General features: G+C 35.1%; 1 protein-coding gene across 3 annotated transcripts; it reads right to left on the reverse strand.

Moving 5' to 3' along the window:
* Window position 1: 1 nt before the first annotated feature.
* On the reverse strand, window positions 2–27,616 carry coq8aa (coenzyme Q8A, genome duplicate a). Of its 3 annotated transcripts, XM_052586396.1 has the most exons (16): window positions 27,496–27,598; window positions 27,042–27,081; window positions 22,127–22,312; window positions 20,464–20,802; window positions 18,743–18,809; window positions 15,039–15,113; window positions 12,626–12,751; window positions 8,780–8,865; window positions 8,518–8,658; window positions 7,415–7,496; window positions 5,399–5,492; window positions 3,651–3,792; window positions 2,291–2,398; window positions 1,374–1,439; window positions 1,199–1,285; window positions 2–1,115 (listed from the first exon to the last, which is right to left on the reverse strand). In XM_052586396.1, the coding sequence occupies exons 3-16, from the start codon at window positions 22,289–22,291 to the stop codon at window positions 822–824; spliced, it is 1,872 nt and encodes a 623-aa protein (XP_052442356.1). In that variant the 5' UTR covers window positions 22,292–22,312; window positions 27,042–27,081; window positions 27,496–27,598; the 3' UTR covers window positions 2–821. The 3 variants fall into 3 exon arrangements, with proteins under 3 accessions (XP_052442356.1, XP_052442355.1, XP_052442357.1); XM_052586395.1 differs by lacking the exon at window positions 27,042–27,081 and having other exon boundaries at window positions 27,496–27,616; XM_052586397.1 differs by lacking the exon at window positions 27,042–27,081 and having other exon boundaries at window positions 22,127–22,309.
* Window positions 27,617–27,938: the final 322 nt, after the last annotated feature.

Raw genomic sequence — 27,938 nt, forward strand, 5'->3', positions numbered from 1 at the left:
GTGTTGATTCCAAAAATTTAATATTCAGATAATTTTATCACAATATTTTAATAAGAAAGCCAATAGCAGGAACATTAGAAGAACACCTTTTCCATCAATGCTCAAACCATAATGCGTCCTCATATACTCACCTTCATGTAGGCACATTTAAATTCCTGTACATCTCAAACATCAGAGAAGTGATACCTCATGCCATCATTATTAATATTCTAGCTTTTTAAAATGCATTATGACAAAGAAGTTGTGGTGGTTCAACAGGCTAAAGCAAGCAAGCTTATAGTCAACCTACACACTGATACCAAAACCTGCCCTGACTTCTGATCTTTTAATTCAGAGCCTTCCCTTTTTCATACTTTTACCAATATTGTGCGTAACATTCACAAATCACAAACCAAAAAAAAGAAAGAAAGAAGAAAAACACACATTTGAATGCTTTCTCATACAATAAACATAAGAGTTAATATACTGATTTAGGGAGACGGTCCTCACAAAATGTATTCCAGCAACCTGGAAAAAAAACTGGCTTGGTTATGAAACGTTCTACAGCCAATCACCACACCTGATGAGTAACCAATAGGAATTTCGGTAGGCACATAGATAGATCTGTTTGAATAGCAATCTTTGCACCACACAACCATGGATCAATCATGGATATTATTTCCCATTAAAACACTCAAAAGGAAAAACAACAGCCAAAAACAAACATGTGTGATGGTACGGTGGGGTCAGTCGAGACAAAAGTGCCATTTGTTTACATTCGAGTGATTGGCCAGGGCATGTTGTGCTTATCCAAGTTTCTCCTGTTTGACAAGCCCCATCTGTCACTGGCTTGGTCCTTTTTTCTTGTTGCTCCAGTAATTGCTGTAGGCCTTGTCAAACATATTTTTGCAGCTTAGCTTAGCATTCAGACGGGAGCAGATGAGGAAGGAGCCGCCCATTTTGCGGTGCAGAGAGTAGGTTTCTTCTGGTGGAGGGATGAGGCGCTGTTTCAGCATGACGGGGATGAGGTTGTGGATGCGCTCTGTGGTGCTCTGCGCCCCGAAATCAAATGGCTCCTCAGAGGCAAAAGCCTCACCCAGGATCATCACAGCATCCACATGGGCATTTACCATGGCCTGGATGAGGAGGAGAGCTTGTGTTAACACCCCTTATTTGTCACATGTGCAGCTTACAACAAAAATATCTGGTATATTAGTACCTTTGACTCATAACCAGTCAGGAACTTCATGTCTATGGATCGCTTCAGCACTTCTTCTCGATTACCATCTGCTGCAGCCTGGATGATCTGTTTTAAAGAGGAAGATGCAATTGGTTAAAGAAATAAAATATTTAAATAGTTAACTTTTTTAAATCGTAAAATTGTTGTGTCTTACTTCAATATAAAGATCAGTGAAACTCTCCTCAAACCCTCTTGTTGCACCAAAGTCCAGCAAAGCAACCTGTGGATTGAAGAACAGCTCGATTATACCAAGTGACGAAGCCAAAACAATACACTTCCTTTTCAAATGACTTTACAAAATACTCAAATACAATAAAATCAATACATAGACACTTTGGGGTTGGGTAGGATGTTAGAATAAATGTTAAATAAAGTTTAGTAAATAAATGGCATATAAAATGATAAATATTACAAAACAAAAATGGTATAAATGTAACATTTTGAAGATTGAAATCAAAAGTAACAATGTTAAATATTATCATTTAAAATTCTAATTTGTATTTAATATATTTAAGTATATAACTAAACCCTCTGATTGTAAAGCTGAATTTTATAGTACTTATTACTCCAGGCTTCAGTATTTACGCTCCTTCAGAAATCATTCTGATAGGATCTGCAGCTCAAATATTTCATATTATAATTATTCTTTTTATCTATTACAACAACAACTACAACATCATAACACTAATTTAAATAGAAATCTTTTGTAACATTATAAATGTCTTTGCTACTCGTTTTGGACAATTTAATGCATGGTTGGCAAATAGAAGTATTAATAATAAAAAAAGGTAAAAACAGCAACAACAAAAACGCTTTTTAATAATTATAGTGTAAATATTTGCAACACCAGTAAAAAGGTATGACAAGCCACCTATTCTTTACTAATACTTTCTACCTTTTAGAATGATAGTCAAAACAAGTGAAAGTATGGGAATTATCTTGTGGCCGAAACAAATGTTTAATTCCTCAAAACTCTTATATTCAAGCAGGTTTAAAGTCTAAATTCAGCCTTGTGGGTCTAATCTGATAGAGTTAACAACTTGGAAAGGTCATAGTGGCGTTCTCTCTTACCCTGTGGGTTTGTGGATCATAAAAGAAATTAGACCAGTTGGGATCCGTCTGCATGTATCTGAACTCGAACAGCTCTCTCAGACACAGGAACAGGATGTTCTCGCAGATCTGTGCAAAAATAAAAAAAGTATGGTTACTACACATGCACTAAAGTGCTTTAAAACCACAATATTTAGGCTTTATGTAGCACTTAGTATAAAATTATAAATCAGTTCCAACTCAAAACAAATCAATGTTTTAATGCAATGTTTACATACTACATAAATAATGAGCATTTAAATCATAGTTGTGTGGTCTGTTAAAAAAATCAATCACATTTATTGCCTTCATTTATGTCAGTGTGCATCATTACTTCTATTCACGATTTGGTCAACGCAGTTTATTTGTTTTAAACTTCATTCATTAACCTTTTTTTTGGTATGGATATAACCTTGTTTACGCTTTGCCCTACTAATGCAATAACACATTTCCACCATCAGGCGGCGATAATGCTTCAGGAGGCTCACTGGCTTCCATACAGGCCACGTTTGAGACCATGTGACTCAAGCACAATAGAATATGACATGGCCTGAAACAACAAAATTTTAATATGCTTATATAACTTGCTAAAAAATAATGATGTTAATTACTGTTATTAACAGTAGGAGAACTGAAAGTACTAGAAAGTAAACTGAAATATTTCTCAGTCCAATAAGGATGGCAACCAACTCATTATCCAATTACAAATGTTTTGAATGTTTGTGGATGGTCTGAACATACATGTTTTCTTTGAGTCCTTAAGTTTTACATTTAGATGTAGCAAATTTAAGCCATAAAAGTCTTAAATGGTACAAGAAAAGTTGTAATTATAAATTTGAAAGTTCTTAAATTTGAGGATGGAAATACAAGAATCAAGAAATGGTTTAATGTTAGTTTTTTTTTCAAACCAATGCAAATTTGACCCATGTTTTAATAAAGCAAACACATTAAATGTGAACTGGTGGATTGACAAGAAGCTGTGTCTTCTAAAAATTCAAACATTTATGGTAGTAAGATGCATTTATACATTTTAAATGAATATAATAATTGATACAATTTATTCATCCCTTTTCTTTAAAAAATATTCTAAAGACTGGAATGTGAAAATTTCGTTTTCAAGAAACCTGTATCTGAACTGTAAATCAGATATTTTATTTATTTATTCATTTTATAGTTTAATATAGGTTACCATAGACACTGCCCTAATCCTCTCACATGGTATTAATTTTATTTGTGCAAGTATGTGAAGCCTTAAATATCCTGCAGATTCCCTGGTAGATGCAATAGTGCCGTTTCTTTTCATTTCATTCATTGAAACAATTTTACCAGCAACAGTGAATACCTCATTTTTCAACTCTTGTGAAAGTCCATCAGCCTGATCCAAGGGAAATCCAGGCACCAGTTCAGTGGTGAGGACATGCTGGCTGCTGAGCTCGTCAATTACCTCTGGCACGTAGAAGAAGGGGTGATCTTTCAGAAGTTCCCTGCCAAAAACCACAAAGCTTCTAAGTCACTGAGTACAAGTCAGCATTCCCGTGAAAACATGCTACCCCGCACATGCACCACAGACAAGACGTGATAATAAACACACACACACATCTGCTTCTGCATGTGGGATGTGGGAAAAACCATGATGCTATTCTCTAGGTGTGAGGATATCCACAACGAAGCTTAAAAATTGGGTACGTCAACTTTGAAATACAGTTAAGATATATATTTGAAAACTATCTAGCAACATGAAAAGTTCATATTAGAAGTAGCAATACTAAATATACTGCTGTTATGTAACAAGACTAGATCTATATACATCTATATTAAAGACGACAACAACATACTCTGACCACACAGATTTACACAACATGCAACGTAATCCAGCGGCAGTAAATATCTAATTACTTAACAGGATACTGCACACTTCAGCACTGCCAAGCCATTATAGGCAAGATAATACCTTCTCTTTTCCGAGAAATTATCAAAATTAAGTGAGGTCTATTCTTAAGATAAGAAAAATCTAGAAGCAAATGGCGTATGAAAAATAAAATTAAAAAGGAAAACAAGTTTATTTTCTTATTTTAAACAAACCACATTTAGATATTTGTCCTTGAAACCAGCCAAAAAGTTTATAAAGTAAAGTAACTTTTTGTTGTGTGTCAACCCTACTGAGAGATGACTCTAATCTGTTTTCTTTTAACTTTTTATATTATATTTTTTTCTTCTATAAAACCACTTTCAGACAAGCTTTTTTCTTTTTCTAATCTAAGTCTATGGAGGCACTGAACAGTATTAAATGCAATTGTACAGAAACAATCAAAACAGAGGAGAAGCACAGATTCTGTGAGTTTAGCAACAGTAACCACAGATCATCTAAAGGTCAACTGTCCATATGAACCATTTCAATAAAATCAACTGGACTACCTGACAAAGAGAAGACATTCTAGAAGAAGGAGTCTGATTATTTCCTCAGCTCTTCCGGATTGGAAACAAAATCATTTTGAAAAGAGCTAATCTGCTGAACCCTGAGTGTCTCATTGGTCTGCTCAAAAGTAAAAGACACATCTCACCCTGAAGGCATGTACACAACCATATCTCTCTCTTGGAGCGGGCGTTTCATTCTCCACCCTCCCTGTGAAGTCAGGGTCCCAGTAGAGGACAGGACACAGGGTACAGGCTTATTTACAATGTTTATTATTTCAATTTGTGCTATATTTAAAATATGTCAGCACCCAAACTGTTCCTTAAGATCAAATCATTCAATCCCTGGCCTACAAGCTAGGCAGTTATTTTTAGCCTGGTGCTGAAGCCCCAACACTCCAGAGAAGCTGTTATATGAGGATACAGAAGTGCACAATCATTCAGAGCAGTTGTAGTGTTTATTTTCGTGTGTGCAAACCTTCCTTTCAAAGGAATTATGGGGTGTAGGATGGATTTAGCTTGGATATCAGACACATGGCAGCCTGAAATGTCATGTAGACCGCTTGTGAGCCCACAGCCCACCCATGGTTTTATAGAGGGGGAAGATCAACAAATAAAATGATGGGATGCTCTGAATAAGCAGTGAGAAATATCTCCAGGTTGTTTTTGTTCACTCACTTGAATTTCCGAGCACACTTGGCTTCTCTTATGTAATCACACTCCAGCGCCAGCTCACGTCGCATCACATCTATCAAATGGTCCGGGAACAGACCTGCACATTCATAGACACCGTCACACATGAGTCAGTAGGTTAGTTCAAATTTTACACAAATAACTATTTGAGTCACCAAGGGGTGGCACTCACAGTCCTTCAGAGTTTATACGTTTTCAAAATGATAAATTTAAGACTTGCTTTAAATTACAATTTTGAAAAACATTGTTTTAATAATGAGAAAAACACATGAAATCAGTATCGTGAATATCACATTACGAGTGAATTACATCCCTAGTTTCAATAAGGTTTTGATATGCTTAAAAGAAGATAATTACAAATGTTATTAAATGAATGTCATGCAAATATCAATAGAAATTCAAGTGCAATTCAGTTTACCATTTGGCAGTACACTATAAGCATAATTCAAAGACAACAAAAGAAAATTTTATCCTATTTAAGTGGGCCAAAAAAGCATGTAAAACAAACTGTATTTAATTGCAATTAAGTCCCTGAAAAAAATTAAGTTCACACAATGCTAATGTATAATACACACAATGTATAATGCTAACATGTTCTTGTGTTTCACAAGGGTTGGCAAGACATTATGAAATGTCTTAGATATCTGCTGTGTGTCACTTCTCTCTTCTGGCAAAAAGGAGGATTGACAACACTGCGGTGGCATTTACAAGCTCAAATGAAAGTTCAGTCTATGTTTGGAGCATTAGGCTTCTCTGACAGCTGAACATTTAACTGGCATTGATCTTGCAGCAGTGGATGTTGTTGTAACAATGTTGTAATGTAACCAGTTGGTGTGCGAGGCTCTGGGGCTCTGATCGGTCAGCGTGCAGCTTGAGATCCATCAGCCCACTGAGACCCAACAGGCCCCGAGCTCCTAGTTCTCAGTTTGAAACACAGTAAACAGATTTGAGTGCACTGACACCAAGTTCTTGGAAAAAATGGGGTCAACAAATGTTCCAAAATCAGTGCAATTTTATAAGTATATTATTTTGACTTTGGCTACTTATAGCCAAAATATTTTAGAGCCCACAAAAATGGACACTACTTTTCCAAAGTTTGAGGTTTGAGAAGCAATCAAAATGAACAAACGAGCAATAATATACAAGTGTCATATTAGTATATTATTACAGTGTTACATTTCAATTTCACAAAGAAACGTGTAGCATTTTGTCCAAGCAATAATAAAAGGACGCATAAAATTTATAATTAGTTTTAAATCGCAACAAAAAAAATTGAGTGAATCGTTACATCCCAATTTTCAACATTGATAAGAATAGGAAATGGTTTTTTGAGTTCCAAATCAACAGATTACAATGAAACTGAATCATATGAAGGATCATATGAAACTGAAGACTGTAGTAATGTTGCTGAAAATTCATATTTTCCATCACAGGAATAAATTATATTATTAAAAAAAAAAAAAAAAAAAAAAAATTATATATATATATATATATATATATATATATATATATATATATATATATATATATATATATATATATATATATATATATATATATATATATATATATATATATATATACACACACACACACACCTTTTAAATTGCAATTTTATTTTACAAATATTTCTGTGTCTGTTTTTATTTATTTTTTTATCAAATTAATCTAGCTTTTGTGAGCATAAGAGACAACCTTTAAAACCCAACCTTTGAAACGGTAGTGTATATCCTTAAAAAAAAAAAAAATGTTCAGGGACCTTGACAGAATCATAACAGCATCTGCTTCTTCTAATATTACATTATACTACATCAGGTGACAGCAGTTGACCTTTTTATTTGATTTGTGCGCTTTTAGGTTTGTAGTTATATGACAAAAACCAGACAGGAAGTAAATGGACTGGTGGGATTAGGGAATAATCTGAGGCGCTCACATTATTATATGCATTCAATCATTTATTTACCTAAAATTCTAAAAAATCTAATTTATGGTCATCATCACCTTCAGGAAGGGCGTTGCTCATGCTCAGGACCGTCATCAGGTTATTCACATCGCTGTTGATGCTCTGTGCGACTCCAGGGTACTGCAGAAACCAAGAGTAGGTTACAATGGGCTCAGATAGAGTCACACAGTAGCAGTTCATTTCATAAACCAAAACAAGTTCAAACCAGTAAGAACACGGACAACAAATTCAATGCAAAACACCTCCAGCAAAACAGCCTTGAACTTGCTGAGCGTATACTGGTGGACTAGTTTATTTCAGAACATTTCAAAACTGTTTGTTTTACTAAAATAAGAGACATCCAGATTCAGGTCATCTAATCATAAACATTCAGATCGATTTTGTTTGCCAAAGCAGTTAGCCTTAGGACTACAAGCAGTTGGTGCGCCGAATTAACTAATTTAATTTGACTGTTAAAAATGCATTTTACAGTACAGGTGCATAATAGGAGGAAAGATTTGTTTGTGGCTTTGGTGTGGAATGCACCAACACAAGCGCAGTCTTGTACACTACTGCTGCTATTGCTAATGCTAACAAAGAAATCACGCTCCTCTGAAAGATGGGATGACTGTAAATGTATATGTTGCATGTAACAAATTTATGTAAATATAATCAAACTTACTTCTTCATTTAAAAAAAGTATTATTTCTCTATTAAAAAAAGAAAATACAAATAGGTTATGAATAAAATCACCTTTGATTTACCAATGACTATCAGCTGCAAAAAGATAAAATCATTTTATCTTGTGTTGCATCCCGTTAAAATGAACAGTAAACTCTCTTTAAAGCATTATTGATCGTCAGGACCACTCTTTAACAATAAAGCTGCTTAAAAGATTCTTCACAGCGATGCCATAGAAGCCCCATTTTTGGTTCCACAAAGAACCAAAAGGTTCTCCAAAGGTTCTTTAAAGAACCATCTCTTTCTTCCCTTTTTATAATCTGAAGATTATTAATTCACTACAAAAAACCTTTTGTGAAACAGAAAGGTTCTTCAGATGTTAAAGTTTCTTAAATGGAACCATTTGGACAAAAAAGGTTCTTCTATGGCATCGTGAAGAACCTTTTTTTTTTCTTTCCTAGTACTTCAGTCTGAAACCAACCTGGATTTTCATGGCGACCTCTCGACCGTCTTTCATCTTGGCCAGATGGACCTGACCAATAGAGGCAGCAGCAAAGGGTCTTTCCTCAAAAACATCTAGTTTATCCCTCCAGTTTGGGCCCAGGTCATTGTTCAGGGCTTTCTGCACAGATCAAAAGCAAGAGTGTACTTTTTTTCTTCTTCTTCAATTCTGAGTTTTATGATTTTCAGATGCAAAACATTGAAATATTTTGTAGTTTAAGTAGATGGGCTTAAGTAGATACCATCATCTGTTTGATGGGCATGAAGTCAGCACTCTGACGCACACGTTCAAAGATCTTGGCCAGCTGTGGGTTGATGAATGCATCATCTGAAATATTAAACACACATCCAGTGTTGGTATAGTACAGTGCTATTCATCAGCAAATGCCAAATGAAAATGATGGCCCAGTTAATAGCTGGTATTATCATCATTCATGGGTGATCTGATCACAAGTGTAGAATTTAACATTTCTATATACTTTAAAAACAATTTATTCTTGTAATGTCAAAGCATATTTTTCAGTGTAACAGGATTCTACAAAATCATGACTGACCTGTGATATAAACAGGTTAAATATGATAAACATAAACATGGTATAACCGCTGTAAAGAATGGCTTATTGCTTTATTTTTGTGCAAAGTTTCACTGATAGGCGAGTAGGTGTCCCTGTGAGTAGCTGTTGTTTAGGACACATTGGTGTTTGCACAACAAGTGTGATGTGGTCAGATGCTTTGCTAAGCTATGAATGTGTTTGAATGATTGGACCACATTGTATTTTGTGCTTAGTGTGTGAGAGCACTAAATAAATTGCCAGTACATCGTGACACTTTCCCTTCAGCTTTGTCATGTCTTGAGGGGCGATTGTGTGTGCTGTACTTTCATTCTTCCTCAAATGTAGGGTAAAGGTCACGTTTCTGGCATAGCTGTGGGCTTATTTTGAGCCTTGCCAATGCCAGCGCTGTCGTTGTCTTTCACTGGCAGTCGTAGGGATCTGCAGCTGACAAAATACTGCCTACAGTGGTTAAAGCAAAAAAAAAAAAAAAAACTAAATCCTGAGCCTGAACTTTGTCTAGGGGCGGGGCAGCAAATACAAAGCAGTGACTGTGGCAACTTTAACATTTGAAAGGATACTATGGCAAAGTTATTGCTTTCTTTATTCAAACAGATTTTCTTTTTCATTAATATATGGTTGACCTGAAGAATGAAAGTTATCATACACTTGGAAAATTAAGAGCTAAATCACTGCTAATCAACACTAGGGGTGTGATAATAGACTTAGCTCACAAAATACAGATACTTGGGTGACTAAACTGTGACAATATTTTAATACTATTTTTAAGAAATTTTCAATGACAAAAAAGTTGTCTTTTAATTACAAAAAGTAAAACAATGCAGTTGTTTTTAGAAATATTTTAACTAATCTAGGGCTGTAACTAACGATTATTTTGGTAATCAAGTAATCTACTGATTATTTTGACAACTGAGTAATCTGATATTTCTAGTAACACAAACAGACCCAAGTGAAAACCAGGCTTTAGTATGAATATTTATATATAAACTAACAATGAGGCAATAATAGTTGGCTCAAATAAAGTATCAAAACCAAGAAATTGTACTGAACAACACTTAAAATACATGATGTAATTTGCTTATACATAGTATGAACATAACCAATTTATAAGCACATTATGTATCAAAACCTATACCTGCAGAGGGCACCAACGGCCTGATGACATTTCACCTTACAGCGTGATTAAACAAGGTTTAAATCTATTACATTGTAATATTTGGCCACATGCAGAAACTTTTATTTTGAATTTGTGTAGTACAATAAATGGCATATTTATTCACAGGTCAATGTATTCTCCCGTGTTGGCAAAGGTTCATAAATGATTTATGTAACAAATCCACGCTGTTTTTCCAGATGAACGTTAATTCAAATTCACTGAAAATACAGTGGAAGAGTTTGGCCCCTTTCACACATACAGTCTTCACTGGTAAATTATTATAATAGATCATGTGTGAACAGGACCTTTTTAAAAATCTCGGTACATTTGTTCTGGCAATCATATGGTTCTTACTGAGATGGCATGATTACTGAGCTGTTTACTTAGATGGACATCTTTGACAATTGCCTCTCACATCTTTTTGTCGCGCTTCTCCATTCATCAGGGCTGCGACTCTGCAATTGGATACGATTACACACGTCTCATGTTTATAAAAACAAAAACATTCTGATTGGCTAGTAATGTTAGTTTAGTTGAGAGTGAAAGCTGTGCACCTCTCATACCACTGGTAGGCGAACTCGTGGACTAGTGATATTAAATCAACAAATAATATATTATATATATATATATATATATATATATATATATATATATATATATATATATATATATATATATATATATATATATATATATATATATATATATTTTTTTTTTTTTTTTTTTTTTTGCAGGCAAACGCTGCATGCTGGAAATCCCGCACAGTGCCGGAAAACTTTAAAGTAAAACGCCACGGTCTTTTCATATTCCACATTGTTCTTCCGTTAACTTAGATGAGTTGATACATACCTCTCCCGTCTCAGTGTGCACTCTCAATCACTGTAGCACACGGCGGCACTATGCTGGCGTTTATCTTAGTTACATTCAATCCTCAAGATCCAAACATGGATGAATTTAGAAGCCACCAAACACTTCCATGTTTTCCCTATTTAAAGACGGTTACGAGTCGTTACACAAAGAAGTAAGTGTGGTGTCACAAAATAAACAGTGGTGATTTCCTAAGCGGATAAAAATGATAACCAATGTATGGCGGAGCAGCACTTCAACTCGGCGTGGTAATCAATACAGCGATTGAGGCGGGAGAGGTACATATCAACTCATCTAAGTTGAGGGAAGAACATAGTGGAATATGGAAAAAATTTTCTTTAAGCCCTGTTCCTATCTTGATGAGAATGATGCGGTGCATCATTGAGATCATCGTAGCAGCCGAGGTTTGGAAATGTCATGCAGGGAGGCTGTGCTACAATAAATTATGCGCTGCATTCTTGATTGGGTGACACAGCTGCTTTGGTTCTTGCTTTCAAACACACACTAATGCACACAGAGCAGGGAAGAATGACCTCACATGCTTACCAGAAATAATCAACATATTTGCACAGAGAAGAGAGCCATTTGTGTCACAGAAGTCAGGCAATGTTTGAGTTACTAGTCAATGCAGATAGAAGTGGATTCAAGGATGTGAGGCAATGACTTTTCAAGAGTTATGAACTGGAAAGCAAATTGTTTCTGTTATTTACAATACTAGTTTCTACTTCGTTTGGGGTCAGTCAGATTTGTAAATGTTTTTGAAAGAGATCTCTTGTGAGTTGCATTTGATCGAAAATACAGTAAAACAAGTTTGTAAAATACTGATATATATAAAATAACTGTTAATATACTTAATACAATTTCCTGTGACTGGAAGGCTGACTTTTCAGCAGCCATTACTGCTGTCTTCAGTCTCCCGCAATCCTTCAGAAATCATTGGAATATGTTGATTCATATTCCATGCTGCTCAAGAAATATTTTTGTCTTAGTAATCTTTTCACTGCTCACCTGATTAGAACATGGAGTAAGCGTTTAGATTAAAGATCAATAAGAAATATGAGAACAAATTCATTCAAGTGTGTCCTGACTGGTAGTATCGGAGACCCTGAACAGTCAGCAAGAAGAAAAGTTAGCATCCATTTTCCACCGCTGTGTGGAAAATAACGAAATGAAGGACACATGAGGTTATTTTATCTTTAGACGTTTGCGTATCAGAGAGGAAATACACCGCATCTCCAATTTCTCTGCACCTTTCTGTAAGAGGATTACAGTCACTCATGTCATCAGCCTGTAAAACTGAAACAGGCCTCGATCACGTACCAGTCTAACTTGAGAGCGGCCGTGACTTACAAACATCCCAACACTGGAAGCAACCGTGGGTTATGAATACGATCAGTCATGGAGGACGCCTCAGTGGCCCCAATAAATGCTTGAGGAGTGACCTGGTCTAATGTGGTGACTTGTTATATGTAGTACAAACAGCATTCTCTTACCTTGAATACTGAGCATCTGGCCGAGCTTGAGGGCCGCCCCACGCACTTTACACAACGTCCTGACAATACGCTCAGCGTTGGCCTCTGAAAGGAAGGGGCTGCTGTCCAAAACGGCCTTCTTGTCACCTATGTGAATTTACAAGTCTGTTAACATTCTGGACTGATAATACAGCTTAAAGGAATTGTTCACCCCAAAAATGAAAGTGTTCTGACCCTCAGACCATTCAAAACGTAGAGGAGTTTGGAGTAATTTATCACTTGCTCACCAACAGATCCTCTGCAGTGAATGGGTGCCATCAGAATTAATTTAAAACAGCTAATAAAGATGTCACAATCCACAAGTTATCCACACGACTCTAGTCCATCACTTAACATCTTGTGAAGTAAAGAAAATATATATAGGTTTGTAAAAAAAATCTATCATTAAGGCTTTTTAACTTTATCTACCAACATATTTGATTAGAACGGATTTGGACTCTTAAGTTGTAAAAGGTATATTTGATTGTGCATATTTCACTCCTGATTCAGACGAGACTACCAATTTTATTGGTGGAATATTATGGAGATTTTTTAGCCTGAAGCAATGTTTTGAACTTAAAAACTTCTTGATGGATTTGTTTCATTACAAACATGTAGGACTGGATTCATGTAGAATACTTTTATTATTGTGAGGTTATTATCAGCTGTTTTGGATGAAAAAACACATTAATCTTGGACAGCCTTAGGGTGTATATTTTTGATAATATATGAATAAATAATATTGATAATATGATAAATAATATTCAGCACATTAATACCTAATGGGACAAATGGACCCATGTTTTTTTTATACAGAGGTCCAAAATTCTTAAACATTGGATGTGCGAAAAAAGAAAAAGAAAATCTGTGCTGCTAAAAACGGTTTGTCCATGTAAACAAACCCCCATAAACTGTTGGATCAGGGTCTTCATTATCTCTGTGAGGACATTAGAGCTATTCCTGGATGTGATGAGGTCAAAGGTAATCATTATCCAGCATGTCGGATGTCCACATAGATACGATCTAGTTACAGACCACTGTCCTCAGAACACATTTGTACTCTCAGTTCCTATATGCAGTCAAACAGTCATAATGCAACTCCATAGACAGCTAAATATCTGCAAATAGGCAGTTTTACAGGAATCTAGTATTCTCTTAATGTGATGAACAAAGCGTTGAGCCTTTAGTTGCAAGCAAGACAACAATAAAATAAATCAACTGGATTTTTGAAAATTTATTTTGCAACCCAATACTCAAGATTAGTGCATTAAAGTGAAATCTTAAATTGTTATTACAGGTCTCAAGTCAAAGACATTGTATTTTAATTAACAAAAAACATGAAACAAAGTAATAAGTGGTTCATTCGGAGCATAATGCATTTAAAGTCAACATACCTAAATACTTAAAATAAATAAAGCATTAAAAAAAATCTAACGAAAGACGAAAATATAAAATTAAATGTTTGCATTCATAACCCTTCATTCAAATTTAAAAAAAAAAAGAACGTTTGTGTTAGTAATATTAAATTAAAATTTAATAACTTTCATCATCTTCAAAATGACAGTATGCTTAACACGCAAAACAACTGTTGCAGTGTGTATGTCCGAGTAAAGCTCTCTGTGCATAAGAAGATTTGAAGTTGAGCTGAGAGATCCTGGATGAATATTTACACGCACTAGCACTTAACAAGGTTAAACATTTCAAGAATGAGAGAAACTTAAGAAGAGTACATTTCAATAATATATTAGCATTTTTCATACCAATTACACCGATGCATGGATATAAATATTTTATGATCTGTGCTGCAAAAACGACTCTTCATTAAAACTACCTCTCAGCCTTGACAGCAGGCTAATTTAAGTGCACTTTAGATCAGGAAACTCGGTCAATGTTACAGTGTATATTATACATTGTGACCAATTAAAGCAAACACAGACAGTCAAAAAAGCAATGTTGCTCCCCCGTCTAAGAGTAAAGAATAGCATATGCACGCTAGATTTTCAGTACTGTTTGTACTGAGAGGACGAAAAAAGGAAAGCTCTTTTCATTGCTACAAATTATACACATTGGTTAAGATCAGGGTTGTTGTGGTTTCTTGTGGGTAGTGCACATGTGTTTATGTGTGGATGACTTGAGTTTAAAAACCCACAACCTCCTTCCTATTCTTTCATGTCTCCTCCCTCACTATCTCTCTGTTAATGAAATGGTTTAAAGTCCAAAAACAAACAAAGAGAGAAAACTCTAATTGCATGCAATTTATCACTTCTAATCATACCATGCCTGATAGCATGTCAATAATCAATAAAATGTTCCAACTAGTAATTAGCTATACATTGTACAGATCAAAATTGTAACTGTAACAGTTCAGTTCTAGTAGATAATGCAATTGCCTTACCATTCTTCTCCTCTGATCTTAAGCTTTTCTTTGCCACTTCCGCCAAAGCTCCAATACCCAAACCCACAGCAAGACCTGCAAGGGATTAGAAAACATAAAAGGAAATGGTCCATAAATCAACAGAAGTTAAAATACATAATCATTATCACACACCTCTAATCAGCACTTCCACCTTGTAAGCAAAACTTTAAAAAGTTGTTTCTCTTAGACTGATTTGTGAAAAATACCAACAACAACACTGGAGCTGTATTAGGTCTTGACAAAAGGAAACACCAAAATAGCATTTCTGAATCTGAACCACTGTGGTCAGCACATTTGCTGTGGAAGAGCGGAGAACCTATAACAAGTTTTGGTGCAATCTTCAATAGTTATGTAATTTTCTGATTACCCAACACTCCCGCTCTTGAGAAATTTAGGAGGAGCTTTCTAAATTGGTTGTAAATGAAGTGGTGGAACTAAACCTCAGTGTAAACCTGCAAGAAATGTGACCGACATGTTTTCACTCTGGTGTTTGTTTTCCAGATGTCTTAACACACCTTACAGAAAGTTTTCCATTAAGACTGCTGGGGAAGTTCTAGGTCACTTGTGGTTGATGATTAAACAGGTTCCTGTTATTATGTCCCTTTATGCCTGCAGGAGTTTAAGGACTTGAGGTTAAAACAAGGGGCCATGCCAGGCTGTTCAAACACTGCAACATCTGAAGAACTGTATGATAGAGATACAAAACATTTGCGTTCCATTGCACACAGATAGGCTGATCCATTTGTTTACCCAATCCAGTAAGATTTTTATTTTTATTTATGATAAAATTATTGCAGCTTTGGTGAGCAAAAAAGCATTAACCAATCTTACCAACCCAAAAAATGTATAGCTACTTTTTTAAAATTCATAAATGGACTAATATGTGCACATATTGTCATAGCAGGGCTCTTTTTTTTTTGCACCCTGGAACAAAATGGCTAAGATGCCTTTCAGATAGCCTGATAGCATGACCATGGACACTACGGGCCCAAGTCTCATGTTACAAAAACAGATAGGTATGCTTCTCAACATACTGTAAACAAAATGAACAAGCTGCTTAAAAACAGTGGTAATGGCACTGATTTAAAGGCTATCTACAGTCACTAAACTTGAGATGAAGAACACCGCCACATGAAGCCTGCCAAAGTGATGCATACTATTCTTGGATGCAGTTAATCACTATTTTTAACTATCCAGCGAGAGAGGTAGAGGAATGAAGCCAGAGAGTATGGCTGAACTGGATAGCTCATGTCCAGGAGCGAGGTCAAGGTGAAGGTTCAAACCTAAAACGAACACAAAAGCAGAAATTTTGAAGAATGCAGGTAACCAAACAGTTTCTAGTTGCCAATGATTTCCATAGTAACGTTTTTTTTTACTACAGAAGTCAATGGGGACCAAGAACTGTTTGGTTACCCACGTTCTTCAAAATATAATCTTTTGTGTTCAACAAAACAAAATACCTCCTACAGGTTTAGACCAGCTTAAGAGTGAATAAATAAAAAAATGAGGGATGAGTGACTAGTGAGTAATTTAAAAATAATAATAATAAAACACAAATATTTTCTTAAATAACAACAATTTTTTTTTTACAAATTCTACAGATCTAAACATTACATTGTAAATTGTTAAATAATAAATTATTAATTACAATTAAAAAAAAAAATTCTATAATTTATCATAATTTCTGCTGCTGTTAATAACAACAACATTTAAATTAGCAATGTTAATTAAACATTTGGTTTATTATTTAATAATGTTATAATGTTTATGCCTGCTGAATTTGCTTAGACACTTTATAATATTAACACACTCTTGAAAGCTGGATGCCACATAAGTCATCTCGAATAGACCCGGTATCTTTGATCCCTAGAAGACATAAACACCTGTCAACACATTCCCCTTATAAATCCACACAATCCCATAATGCTTCAGTGGTTCAGAGATTGCTGAATGCAAAAACCCTTTCATATTTACAGGTTATTGCAAGAATACACATACGGGCTTGTAGTAAACAGGTGTCCAAAGATGTTTTCTTGTAAAGGCAGCAGATAAGAGATAAACACTTCAACAAATCACCCAGCATTCACACATACACCAACAGCAGATGAGACCAGATATATGTTTAACGTCTAGGAAAACTAGCATGCAGCGAAACAGCTACTGTGACCACCAGTGTTTAATTTTCCCATGTGACAGCACTTTTCACTGCAAACCCTCAGCTTTATCCATCCATTCGCTGCCTGCAACTCTATTCAGCACTAGTCCTCTGAGAAATCACTGATAGACTGCCATTTGAAGAACAAAAGCAGGTAAAGTTACACACCAGAATGGGACACTCTATCTCAGGGGAAACAGGTGATGCACATTCCCAGACCGGTTAAGCTCTGGCCCATAATCCAATGCAGTGACATCCACAGTCTATGATATTACTGGTTAAAATGCAGATTAACCTTGAGCCCACAATCTGGCTCTGACATACTGTGTGAGGAGAGACACGCAGCTCTTGAACAGGCCTTAGTTTAGACGATGAATAACAACAATACCAGAAAGGACAGCAACCTGGAAAGCCAAATATACCAACCCCCAAAAATGTTTTTCAGAATTAGACAACACATAGTCAGTCTATCTGAAATATTTAGTGGCAACACAGGCTGTGCTAAATCTGAAGTGGACTTTTGGTCTTGGCTTGTGGGTTTGAATGCATCATGAAAAAGCAAAGGTTTTCTGTTACCAATGGTATTGTAGAAATGCCCTAATTACTGTAATCCATGCTTAATTTATTCATCTAATGAAAGAGCCCAGTAACAAGAGAGTTAGTAAGTGTAAAATATTCAGCTAGCCATGTGATCTTAATATGTCTGCTCACATAATGGTCAGTAAGATTTTTAAGATTTGAAATTTAGGGGATATTTCACCCCAAAATGAGTTACAGTTATATACATAATTGTTTCACGTACAATTATATACAACTATAGTACGTCTATTTTTCCTATTTTTAAACTGGAGATGCAAATAATCTAATAATAAATAGGATTAAATTTATAAAACATACTTAGAATACATTTTACACAATTATTTTATAAAATTCACTTTATTAACAGCAGACAATCATGTAACTGGCCACGTTCATAATTCTCCACTGTGAATAAATCACCATCTGAATGGTGCCATGTAAATTATTTTTTTTTTACAGACGTCCACATGAGAAACAATTAACGTCGAATCGGGCTTATGATGTTCACTTAAACTTTCTATTCATCATCATCAAAAAAAAAAGAAAGAAAAAAAAAAAAAAGAAAAAAAATATATAAGTTTCCACAAAAATATTAAGCAGCATAATGGTTTCCAACATTGATAATAAAAATTGTTAATGAGCACTAAATCAGCATATTTGAATGATTTCTTAATGATCATGTGACGCTGGACTGGAGTAATGGCTGCTGAAAATACAGCTTTGCCATCACAGGAATAAATTACATTTTAAATATATTTAAATTGAAAAAGTCATCTTAAATTGTAATTATATTTTTTACATTATTATTGTTTTACTGAATTTGCACAAATAATGCAGCCTTGGTCAGCATAGGTGACTTCTTTGAAAAACATTTTAAAATGACCTTATCAGCCCTAAAAGTTTAAACCACACTGTACACATAAATATATAATAATTTTAGTAACCTTACCTCCAAAATTTGCTAGTCTCCCAAGCCGTGTGACTGGTACCTTTCGCTCTCTTGCTCTTTCACTAAGCTACAGAAAGAAGAGACACAATGTTGACAGTTTTAGAGAACCAGATGCATTAGCAGTGCTTCAATACGTTATGTGCTTCCAATTACAAAATATGCCTTTTTAAAAGTACTATTTTCTTAACTCAAAATTATTAAAAATTCTGTGATTTCTTTGATGCTACTAAGACAACATGAAATCAAAAGTGGTGTTTAGTTGTCATAATGTATGTGTTAGCGTACTTTTATAACAAACTTTTATACATATAGTGCCGTGAAAAGGTTTTTGCCCGCTTCCTGTTTTTGTTTGGCCACTCCAAAGCCTTCATTTTGTTTTTCTTGAGCCATTCAAAGGTGAACTTGCTGATGCATTTAGGATCACTTGAGCTTGGTCACAAACTGATGGCCGGACATTCTCCTTCAGGATTTTTTGATAGAGTGCAGAAATTCATGGATCCATCAATTTTGGCAAAGCAGTCCAGGACCATCACACTACCACCACTATATTTGACTGTTGGTATGGTGTTCTTTTAATGAAATGCTGTGTTGGTTTTATGCCAGATTTAATGGGACGCACACCTTCCAAAAAGTTCAGCTTTTGTCGCATCAGAAATCTTGGCAAAAAAAGGCAAATGTAAGACGAGCCTTTGTGTTCTTTTTGATCAGCAGTGGCTTTTGACTTGGAACTCTCCCGTGGATGCCATTTTTGCCCAGTCTCTTTCTTATTGTTGAATCATGAACACTGATCTTAATTGAGGCAAGTGAGGCCTGCAGTTCTTTAGATGTTTTTCTGGGTTCTTTCATGACCCCCTGGAAGAGTCGTTGTTGCGCTCTTACAATAATTTTGGTTGGCTGGCCACTCCTGGGAAGGTTCACCCCTGTTCCAAGTTTTCTCCATTTGTGTATGTTTCTGACCGTGGTTTGCTGGAGTCCCAAAGCCTTGGAAATGGCTATAAAACCCTTTCCAGACTGAAACATATCAAATATTTTCTCACCTGTTCTTTAATTTCTTTAGATCGCAGCATGATGTGTTGCTCTTTAAGCATGCTTCACTTTGTCAGACAGGTTCTATTTCAGTGATTTCTTGATTCAACAGGGCTGGTAGTAATCAGCTTTTTCCCCTCCATAAATGAAATCATCATTTAAAAACTGCACTTTGTATTCACTTCAATTATCTTTGTGTAATATTAAAATTGGTTTGATGTTCTCAATTGTTTAAAATGTAACAAAAATATAAAAAAAATGGAAGGGGGCAAAAAACTTTTCACGGCATTGTATATTTAAAATGTACAGACTCTCTTTTCTGGCATAACATACCTAAAAATATTGATGGCTCATCATGCACCACACAAAATGTTTGTCTAATAAAACTACCGATATTGTCCTAACTAAATAATAATAATAATTAAAAAAATATATATCCTCCCAAGTAGTTTTTTTTTTTTTTTTGCAGCAAACTGCAAACACATTTTATTGGGTCTTCAATAACATCCAAAGAAATTATTTATAGATAAAGCCTAGGTGTATATAGGTTATATCTGCAATCAACTGCTAACTTTAGGGGTAACAAACAAGTTGCATTGCCACTATTATTATCCTCTGTACTGCATGACATATATAGATGGAACAAATGTCTAGTTATTCATGGGTGAAGAAGGATTGGAAAAGGTCGCCTGTACCATTTGTTTGTGTGGTTTGGAGCCGTTTCGCTTCGCCTCCCTGGCTTTTTCTATGTCTTCAGCTGTGATGCCTCCCACAGAAGAGTGGTCCTGGTGATAGGACCGCGTATGTCCAGTAAATTGGCTTGTAGGATCCTTGTAGCCTTCAAACAGCTTAGACTTTCCTGAGGCCTTACTGTATGTGTGCGCAGCACCTGTGTTAGAGTCCCTGAAAACTGAATCACTGTCCAAATCTCTCTGTGCTGTGCTCTCAAAGTCCTCCTCTGAAGCTGTGAAGTCATACTTGGAGTCCATGTCTGTGTTTAAATCAGAAACACTCTCCTGACCACCTGTGAACTCCTAAAAAAAATAGATGAAGATATTTTAGCTATTTCATATGCTTCCCAACAGCTGAAATAAATGAATGTTAAAAATGAATGACAATGTCAATACAGGCATGTGACTATTAGACCCAAATTATACATTTCATAATAAGCAATGAGGAAAAGCATTTCTGATGTTTGATAAGGATATTTTAAAACTATTTGAAATCCACAATCAGTTTCAGAGGCTTTGATAGCACAAATAGCTTGGTAGCACACACTGTGCTCCTAATGTGCTCTGAAGGCAGTAATCCAATCTCCAGGTAGCCCTACATTTCATTTGCATAATTGTATTGTTTGAGTTATTATACCTTAGATGTGTTTTGGAGAACCATTATTATGCACACTGGATTAGACAAAAACATACTGGTGATTAATTGGGGAGTAACAGATGCATGTAAACGTAATACACCAAAGCAATGAGTCACAAAAGGCCTTGGTAAAAACAAAATGAAACAGCTTTGGGCGGCTTATTGCTGCTTATGGTGTTTTATTAAAGCCACACGATAAAGACTACCAATCTTCAGTGTGTAATAATATAATAATAAAAGACAAGGAAATAATTAATATTGTAGATATTGTTATAATTCATTGTTAAATGTTACCATTTATTATTATCATTCAAAGTAACCATTCCATGTGTTACTTTTTATTTATTTATATTTTTAAAGTCTGTTATGCTCAATGCTGCACTTATTTGATCAAAAATAAAACTAATACCGTGAAATGTTAAACATGTTAAACAGTGTTGTTTAGTCATCTTTTGGCATATTGCAAAAGTGTTAATATATTTTAAAATGTACTTTACTCAGCAGCTATTATTCCAGTCTTAAGTGTCACATGATCCTTCAGAATTCATTCTAACATGCTAATTTAATGCTCAAGAAACATTTCTTCTTATCAGTGTTGAAAACAGTTAAAATACATGATTTTTTAAAATCTCTTTAATAAATAAAAGTTCAATAAAAGGGCATTTTATAAAAAAAATGTTTTTAACATTGTCATAATGCAATTTAAATAGAATTTTAAAAATCTATTTAATATAATTTACATCTAATTTATAGTTGCTATAATACATTTTTTATAACTATTCAAATCAAATTGTGACAATTGTGGACTGTTTACAGCAATACTTTGTAGCAACTTGTCTCATTAATACAACTGATTTTTTTAACTGATGCATTGTCACAGGTACACTGACTATTATACAACAGCCTCAAACATTTCTCATCCAATCAAAATTTATAGCCAGAGCTGTCCGTTTTATAATGGAAATGAATACCATTTCTAGAGATACCCACCTGGATCTTCTGCATGGCCACGCTCATGCCCTGTTCAGCCGTCATTTGCATGCTCTGGCTCACAGCTTGGAAGCCATTACTGCGCAGAGAGCCGGCCTGAGTCTCGATCACAGCCTGGCTGAGCTTGGCTAGGCCTCTCATCAGCAACAACATGTCTCCTGCCATGTTGGATCCTCTTCACACCTACTATACAGCAGAAAAGGAAGTGATTCAATACCTTCAACTGTTTTTAAGCTGACAAGGATGGTAGGAAACAGTCACACTGATTTTATGTAGTTCAAAAAAAAAAAAAAGGAATAAATGAATTCCTTAAATGAAACATTTGTTACTATGTTACAATCAGTTGGTAATACTATGGTACATACCATTGTTCTGAATGATTACCATAATGACATACAGTACCATGATATTTACATGATACTCTGAGGTATTTCAAAGAATATTATGGTGCTACTATAGTAAATGTATTACGGTTTCAATAAAACAGAAACAGTTTAAATCTACCAGTACCATACATACAGAGAAAATATGACAAAAAATTAGGGCTGTGCGATTAATCGAAATTTGATAAATCGCGATTTGAGTGTGCGCGATTTCTAAATCGCTTTATAGCACGATTTTCCGTGACCCCGCCCTCTCGCAGTATGTTAACTGAACCAATCAGGATGCAGCGCGCCTAAGTGGAACGCGAGAACAGAGCAGACTGGTTCACCGTGCACGCACTAAACAGATGAGAACAGAAAAGGTTATAAATTGAAAGGTGCGAGAAGATTTAATATGATCTGAGCATGCGCATCTGGTTTTGTTAACAGAGCAAAGAAAATCTGCGTGCGAGCAGATAGATTCGTGCTCGCGCATGATTTTAATGTGCTTTCGCCTTACAATAATGCACTCTCGTTGCTGCTTCTGAACCGCGTACACACTACTTACTGTATACGCACTGCAGATAGAGTACGTGTGACCCTTGGGCAATAAATATATTGGGCAAAACATATAACACCTGAGGCACCGCTACAATGAGCTTTATGACCAATGCATGGCAAAAAATAAATAAATAAATCCCTGAACACGGGTTTTATTTTATTTTTTATTATTCTTTTTTGCCATTTGTCTAGACATTTTGTTTGACATCTTTACTTCGTGATTATTTTGACTTATGTCTGTTCTAGAGACATGTTACAACTTTTAGATAAAGCTCTCATTTTTTTTTCTTTTGGAAATATGTTTCAAATTTATACTGAATGCATTTATGACTGTAAAGCATGTCTGTGTGTGTCAAAATCGCAAAATTGATAAAAAAAATCGTGATAGGTTTTTTTTGTCCATATCGCACAGCCCTACAAAAACATTAACATTATAGTCATGCTTATATATTCATATACATGACGGCATAAAACAAAACATTGCAATACCGCAGTGTATTGGCAATAGATTGTGGTTATATTCAACTGTATAAAAAATGTTGTTGTTTTTTTTGATACTGCAGAGACACCAAAGCAATGTAGTGTGGAGTCTAACATGCAAGCATAAACATTAATAAAATGTAGAATAATGCGTTGTACATCTTTATATATTTAGGGGAGTCATGTTGTCTCTTTAAATCAACACCAGAGTGTCATCAGCCATCAACAAAACAGCTGTTATCACGGTTCTTGGCAGCTCTATCAAAGGTTAAACGTTTTCACGATGAGACAAGTGTCAAAGCCTTTAGCCAATGAGACATTGAGCCAATCACAAGAAGCATATGAAGAGCTATGAACTTGCGATTCAGTCTGAGCGCCCTTTTAAAACTTCATGATAAATGGGTTATTTTGTATTCTGTCAGCTCCCCACTATAAAACGCTCTTTACTTTCACAGCAGAGTGGAAAACACAAGTGGTTTTGCTCCAGTAAACTCTGAGGCTTCGGAGCGCAGACACAAATAAGCTTAAGTGAGGGGAGGGGTTGGATGAGAGCTTGACTCTCCTGTAAATAAAGAGCTTTAAACTTGGCCTCTTTCCTGAGGGAAAGGTTTGCCTACAAGAAAAAAGCTCTCAAACAGACCTTGAGCAACTTGGCAGGTTATAAACACACCTTGTGTGTGAAAACAGGTCAAATTTCAGTGTTCCGTAACATTGTAGTCGAATACCTAATTCTGCAATGAGTGATTACCCTCAACAGGCAACAGGAAGACAAGACATAAAAAAACAAGGAAGTATTCAGTTTTCATTTCAAATACAGTTTGGATATCCACAATTAACATGATTTTGGGTTCTTAACAATATATGCACATGGACAATCGCAATAAAAACATGGCTCTCGAAAGCACAACACTAACTGTTTGCTTCAGTCTTTTTACAACGTAAATATGGATTAGCATTAGCAAATATGTTGAAATTCATGATAAACAAAGCATTCCAAACGAACAACTTTTTCCATTTGGTCACTCTCACGTTCACTGATGTTGGCCCTGGGCGTAAATATGTTCAAAAATGTGTATGTTTTGTAGCCTAATCTAGTAAACTAGGTATGGTTTTGCAATACACCAGCATACTTTTACACCTGAGAGAGGCCACACATGCCTGGACATATCTGCATATTTGCAACCGAGACATTTAGCAGGTCAAACTGACAATGCTTATTGCAAACACTAAAAGCTCTCTGTTGGTTAACAAAGTTTTAGAGACCCACTGTGACACAACTGCAACATTAAGTGTGCTATGCACGAAGATTTATTTGATTAAAAACAGTAGTATTGTAAAATATTATTATAATTTTAAATTAGTATTTAAATGGCATACATTTTTATTTTATATTAATAATATTTAAATACATTTTATATTTTAATATTTCAAATTATAATTTATTCTTGTGATGGCAAAGTTCACAAGAAATGCATTTATGTCAAACAGAAATATTTTGTAACCTTTACGGTCAATTTTAATCAATTTCATGCATCCTTGCTTAATAAAAGTCTCAAATTCTTGGAAAAAAAATCTTTCTGACAACTTTTGACCATACTAACATAAATAAGAAACTTGTGTGTCTTGTATAGCCTGTAAATCTTGATTTAATGATCCCACAGAAATGCAAAAGTAGGCTTTTGTTTTTATTTATGTTCATCGCATTCAGTAAATTATTTTTAGCTTAGCCAAATGAATTTTATAAAGCACGAGAGGACTGAACATACTCAAGTTTCAGCCTTTTCACTTTTTGGAAAGGCTCACAGAGGTCAGTTAGCCAGAGCTAGAGGTCCTCCATGTGTGTATTTTCGGGAACACTATGGGGGGGGTTGGAGGTCAGTGAGATGTAGGAATATTCCAGGATCATAACCCTTCGGAGGCATGATTTAGACATATCCAAATCTCAATACATTTTTGCAATATGCCAAAATATGACTTAACAACATGACTTCTATAACCGCTGTTTTACACAACAATGTTTGATTAAATCAATGTTTGTGTGTTTAATAAAAATAAAAAAGCACACATTAAACAAAACTTTTGCAAACAATTTATTACACCCATGATGCCTCAAATGTGCCTCAAAAAGTGTCAGACGATCTTTGCCCATCTCATATCTTTCCACTGTCAACACCCTCTTGTTTCCTTCACAGCCAAAACAAAGGCTGCTCCTCTCCAAAACAGGACAGGCCTCTTAATACATCACACACTGAGGTGTCAGACAGATAACCATGACACAAGCAACAAATGTCAGCCATTTTAGGACTCCCTCTTCTATTGCAAGGCAATCGCAGCTGTTATGTCATATAGAAGCGGAATATGAGTGATAAATACTGAAATATGCTTCGAGATGCAGGCCTTGTGGCAGGAAATCACCAAGAGGCCACGCTAGTATGAGTGAACCTAAACAACACATGCAAAACACAGCCAATCAGACAGTTAGTTAGGGGAAACACCCTTTTTCTTTCTGTTTGTATGGCTGTGGTCGGGTTGTGAGCAACTGAACTAAACACTGTGGCACATTGTTCCTAGTTAATAATATGCACACGGGAATGTTGACAAAATCATGACTGATAATCATACATAAATGTATGAATGCATCATTTCTATAAACACAAAATCAAATATAATGATAATGAATTTATGCTGAAATCCACTAATTAAGTATATTATAAATCTGCATTCATATTTTAAATTAAACAGACGTAAACAAGGCCCTCATTTACATAAATAAGCAATTTATTCAAATAAGCAATTATTTTATGACTTAATTGTCATCTGCCTGATGCATTAGCTGTGAAGCAATAATGCAAAATCAAAACAAGCCACATTAATTGTGCCCTTCAGTCAGGTCATATAAGTTAAAGTCTAGGTCGATGCTGACATATAGTATGCAAGCAGCTCTGCAAAAAAAAGATTAGAAACAAAGATTTGGCTTAAGGCTTATGGGTTTTGCAAAGAGGTTTTTTTTATTTTGCAAATCTCCACAACAGTTGCCTTTATTTCATTTAGTTAACACATAACACATTTCTGAGCTTGCTTTGTTTAACTGCAAAGAATGGCCTGCAAAAAAAGTAAAATAATAACAATAATAATAATATTTTATTAAGTTAGTATTGTAGTTTTATTTTCCTTTAACATGATCTAAACATTCCATGTAGTTGAGAAGCATACATTTTGTGAATGAAATTTTTTTTTTAATTAGAATTTTCAGGAAACATATCATTATTTAACTTATTTACTTCATTGGCAAATAGTATTTTGTTTGTTTGTTTTTGTAGTTTTAATCTTTTTAGAAGTCTGCTTATTCTTCAACTAGTTTGCAATAGAGTTAAAAAAAACTACTTAATTCAAGATGCATTATCTTGCTTCTCAATCAAACGTTTAGATTAAAAACAAGACAAAATACTGATTTAAAAAAATCATGCATGTCATACAGTATCTCAACTTGTTTGAGCCAACGCTTAACTTACTGTTTTGCAAGATTTCTGGCACAAAATATCACCTGCAATCCTAAAGCATTAAAGAGGAAGGGAAAATATGTCGTGTAAACAGGCCTTGTGCTTTGACAGAGTTTTGCAATATTTATCAAATCAAAACTATACAATATTACTATATGCAGAAGTGCTTGGTTAAAGGAATATTTAAATGCTAAGTTGCTACATAATGTTCCAATGACCACGTAGACATAATCAAAACGCCACTGTAACCTCACCAATTTATGCAAAAAAAATATATATTATAGAAGCATCCAGATCAAAACATGCAACAGACGACACGTGTGTTTTGCTCGTCTATTAGCCAGCGATCTAAAGTAAACATTTCTCAAAAACAATCCGCTCTTTTCATTCCAGATTATAAATCAATTACTTAAATACAATGATATACGTTTCTTCACGCTGAGAAATAAGCTTCATTGGTACTTACCCCCAGAATTTGCAAATATGTGTCTGTGTTCAATGTCCAGCTCTGTTTTCGCGCTGTATCTGCGTCCATGAGCTGAGAGCTGTATACCCTTCTCAAGTTTGCTTGTCAGAGCTGTTTAGCCCCTCCTCTGATCGGCTGCTATTGGTTGCTCTGTAGTAGCGTCACAACAAAAAGGCGGTGCTTAGAAACTTGATCAGAGATTTTATTGGTTATTTTCTTTGTCACTCAACGAAAGTTGACCCTTTATATGTTGACGAAGGACAAACATTTTATATAACACGCTCAAAACGTGTGGACGTTTTAACAGTTATATTATGCGGTAGTAAACTAGCGCCTGATGCAAAACAATAGCAATGTTTCAGGAACAAAAATAATTAATTAATTTTGTCTATCTGATTCAATAACTGTTTTGATTGTTTTTTTTATTGGTTATTCATAAGCAG

The sequence above is a fragment of the Carassius gibelio genome, chromosome B20 (assembly GCF_023724105.1).
Source record: "Carassius gibelio isolate Cgi1373 ecotype wild population from Czech Republic chromosome B20, carGib1.2-hapl.c, whole genome shotgun sequence".
NCBI classification, from domain to species: domain Eukaryota; kingdom Metazoa; phylum Chordata; class Actinopteri; order Cypriniformes; family Cyprinidae; genus Carassius; species Carassius gibelio.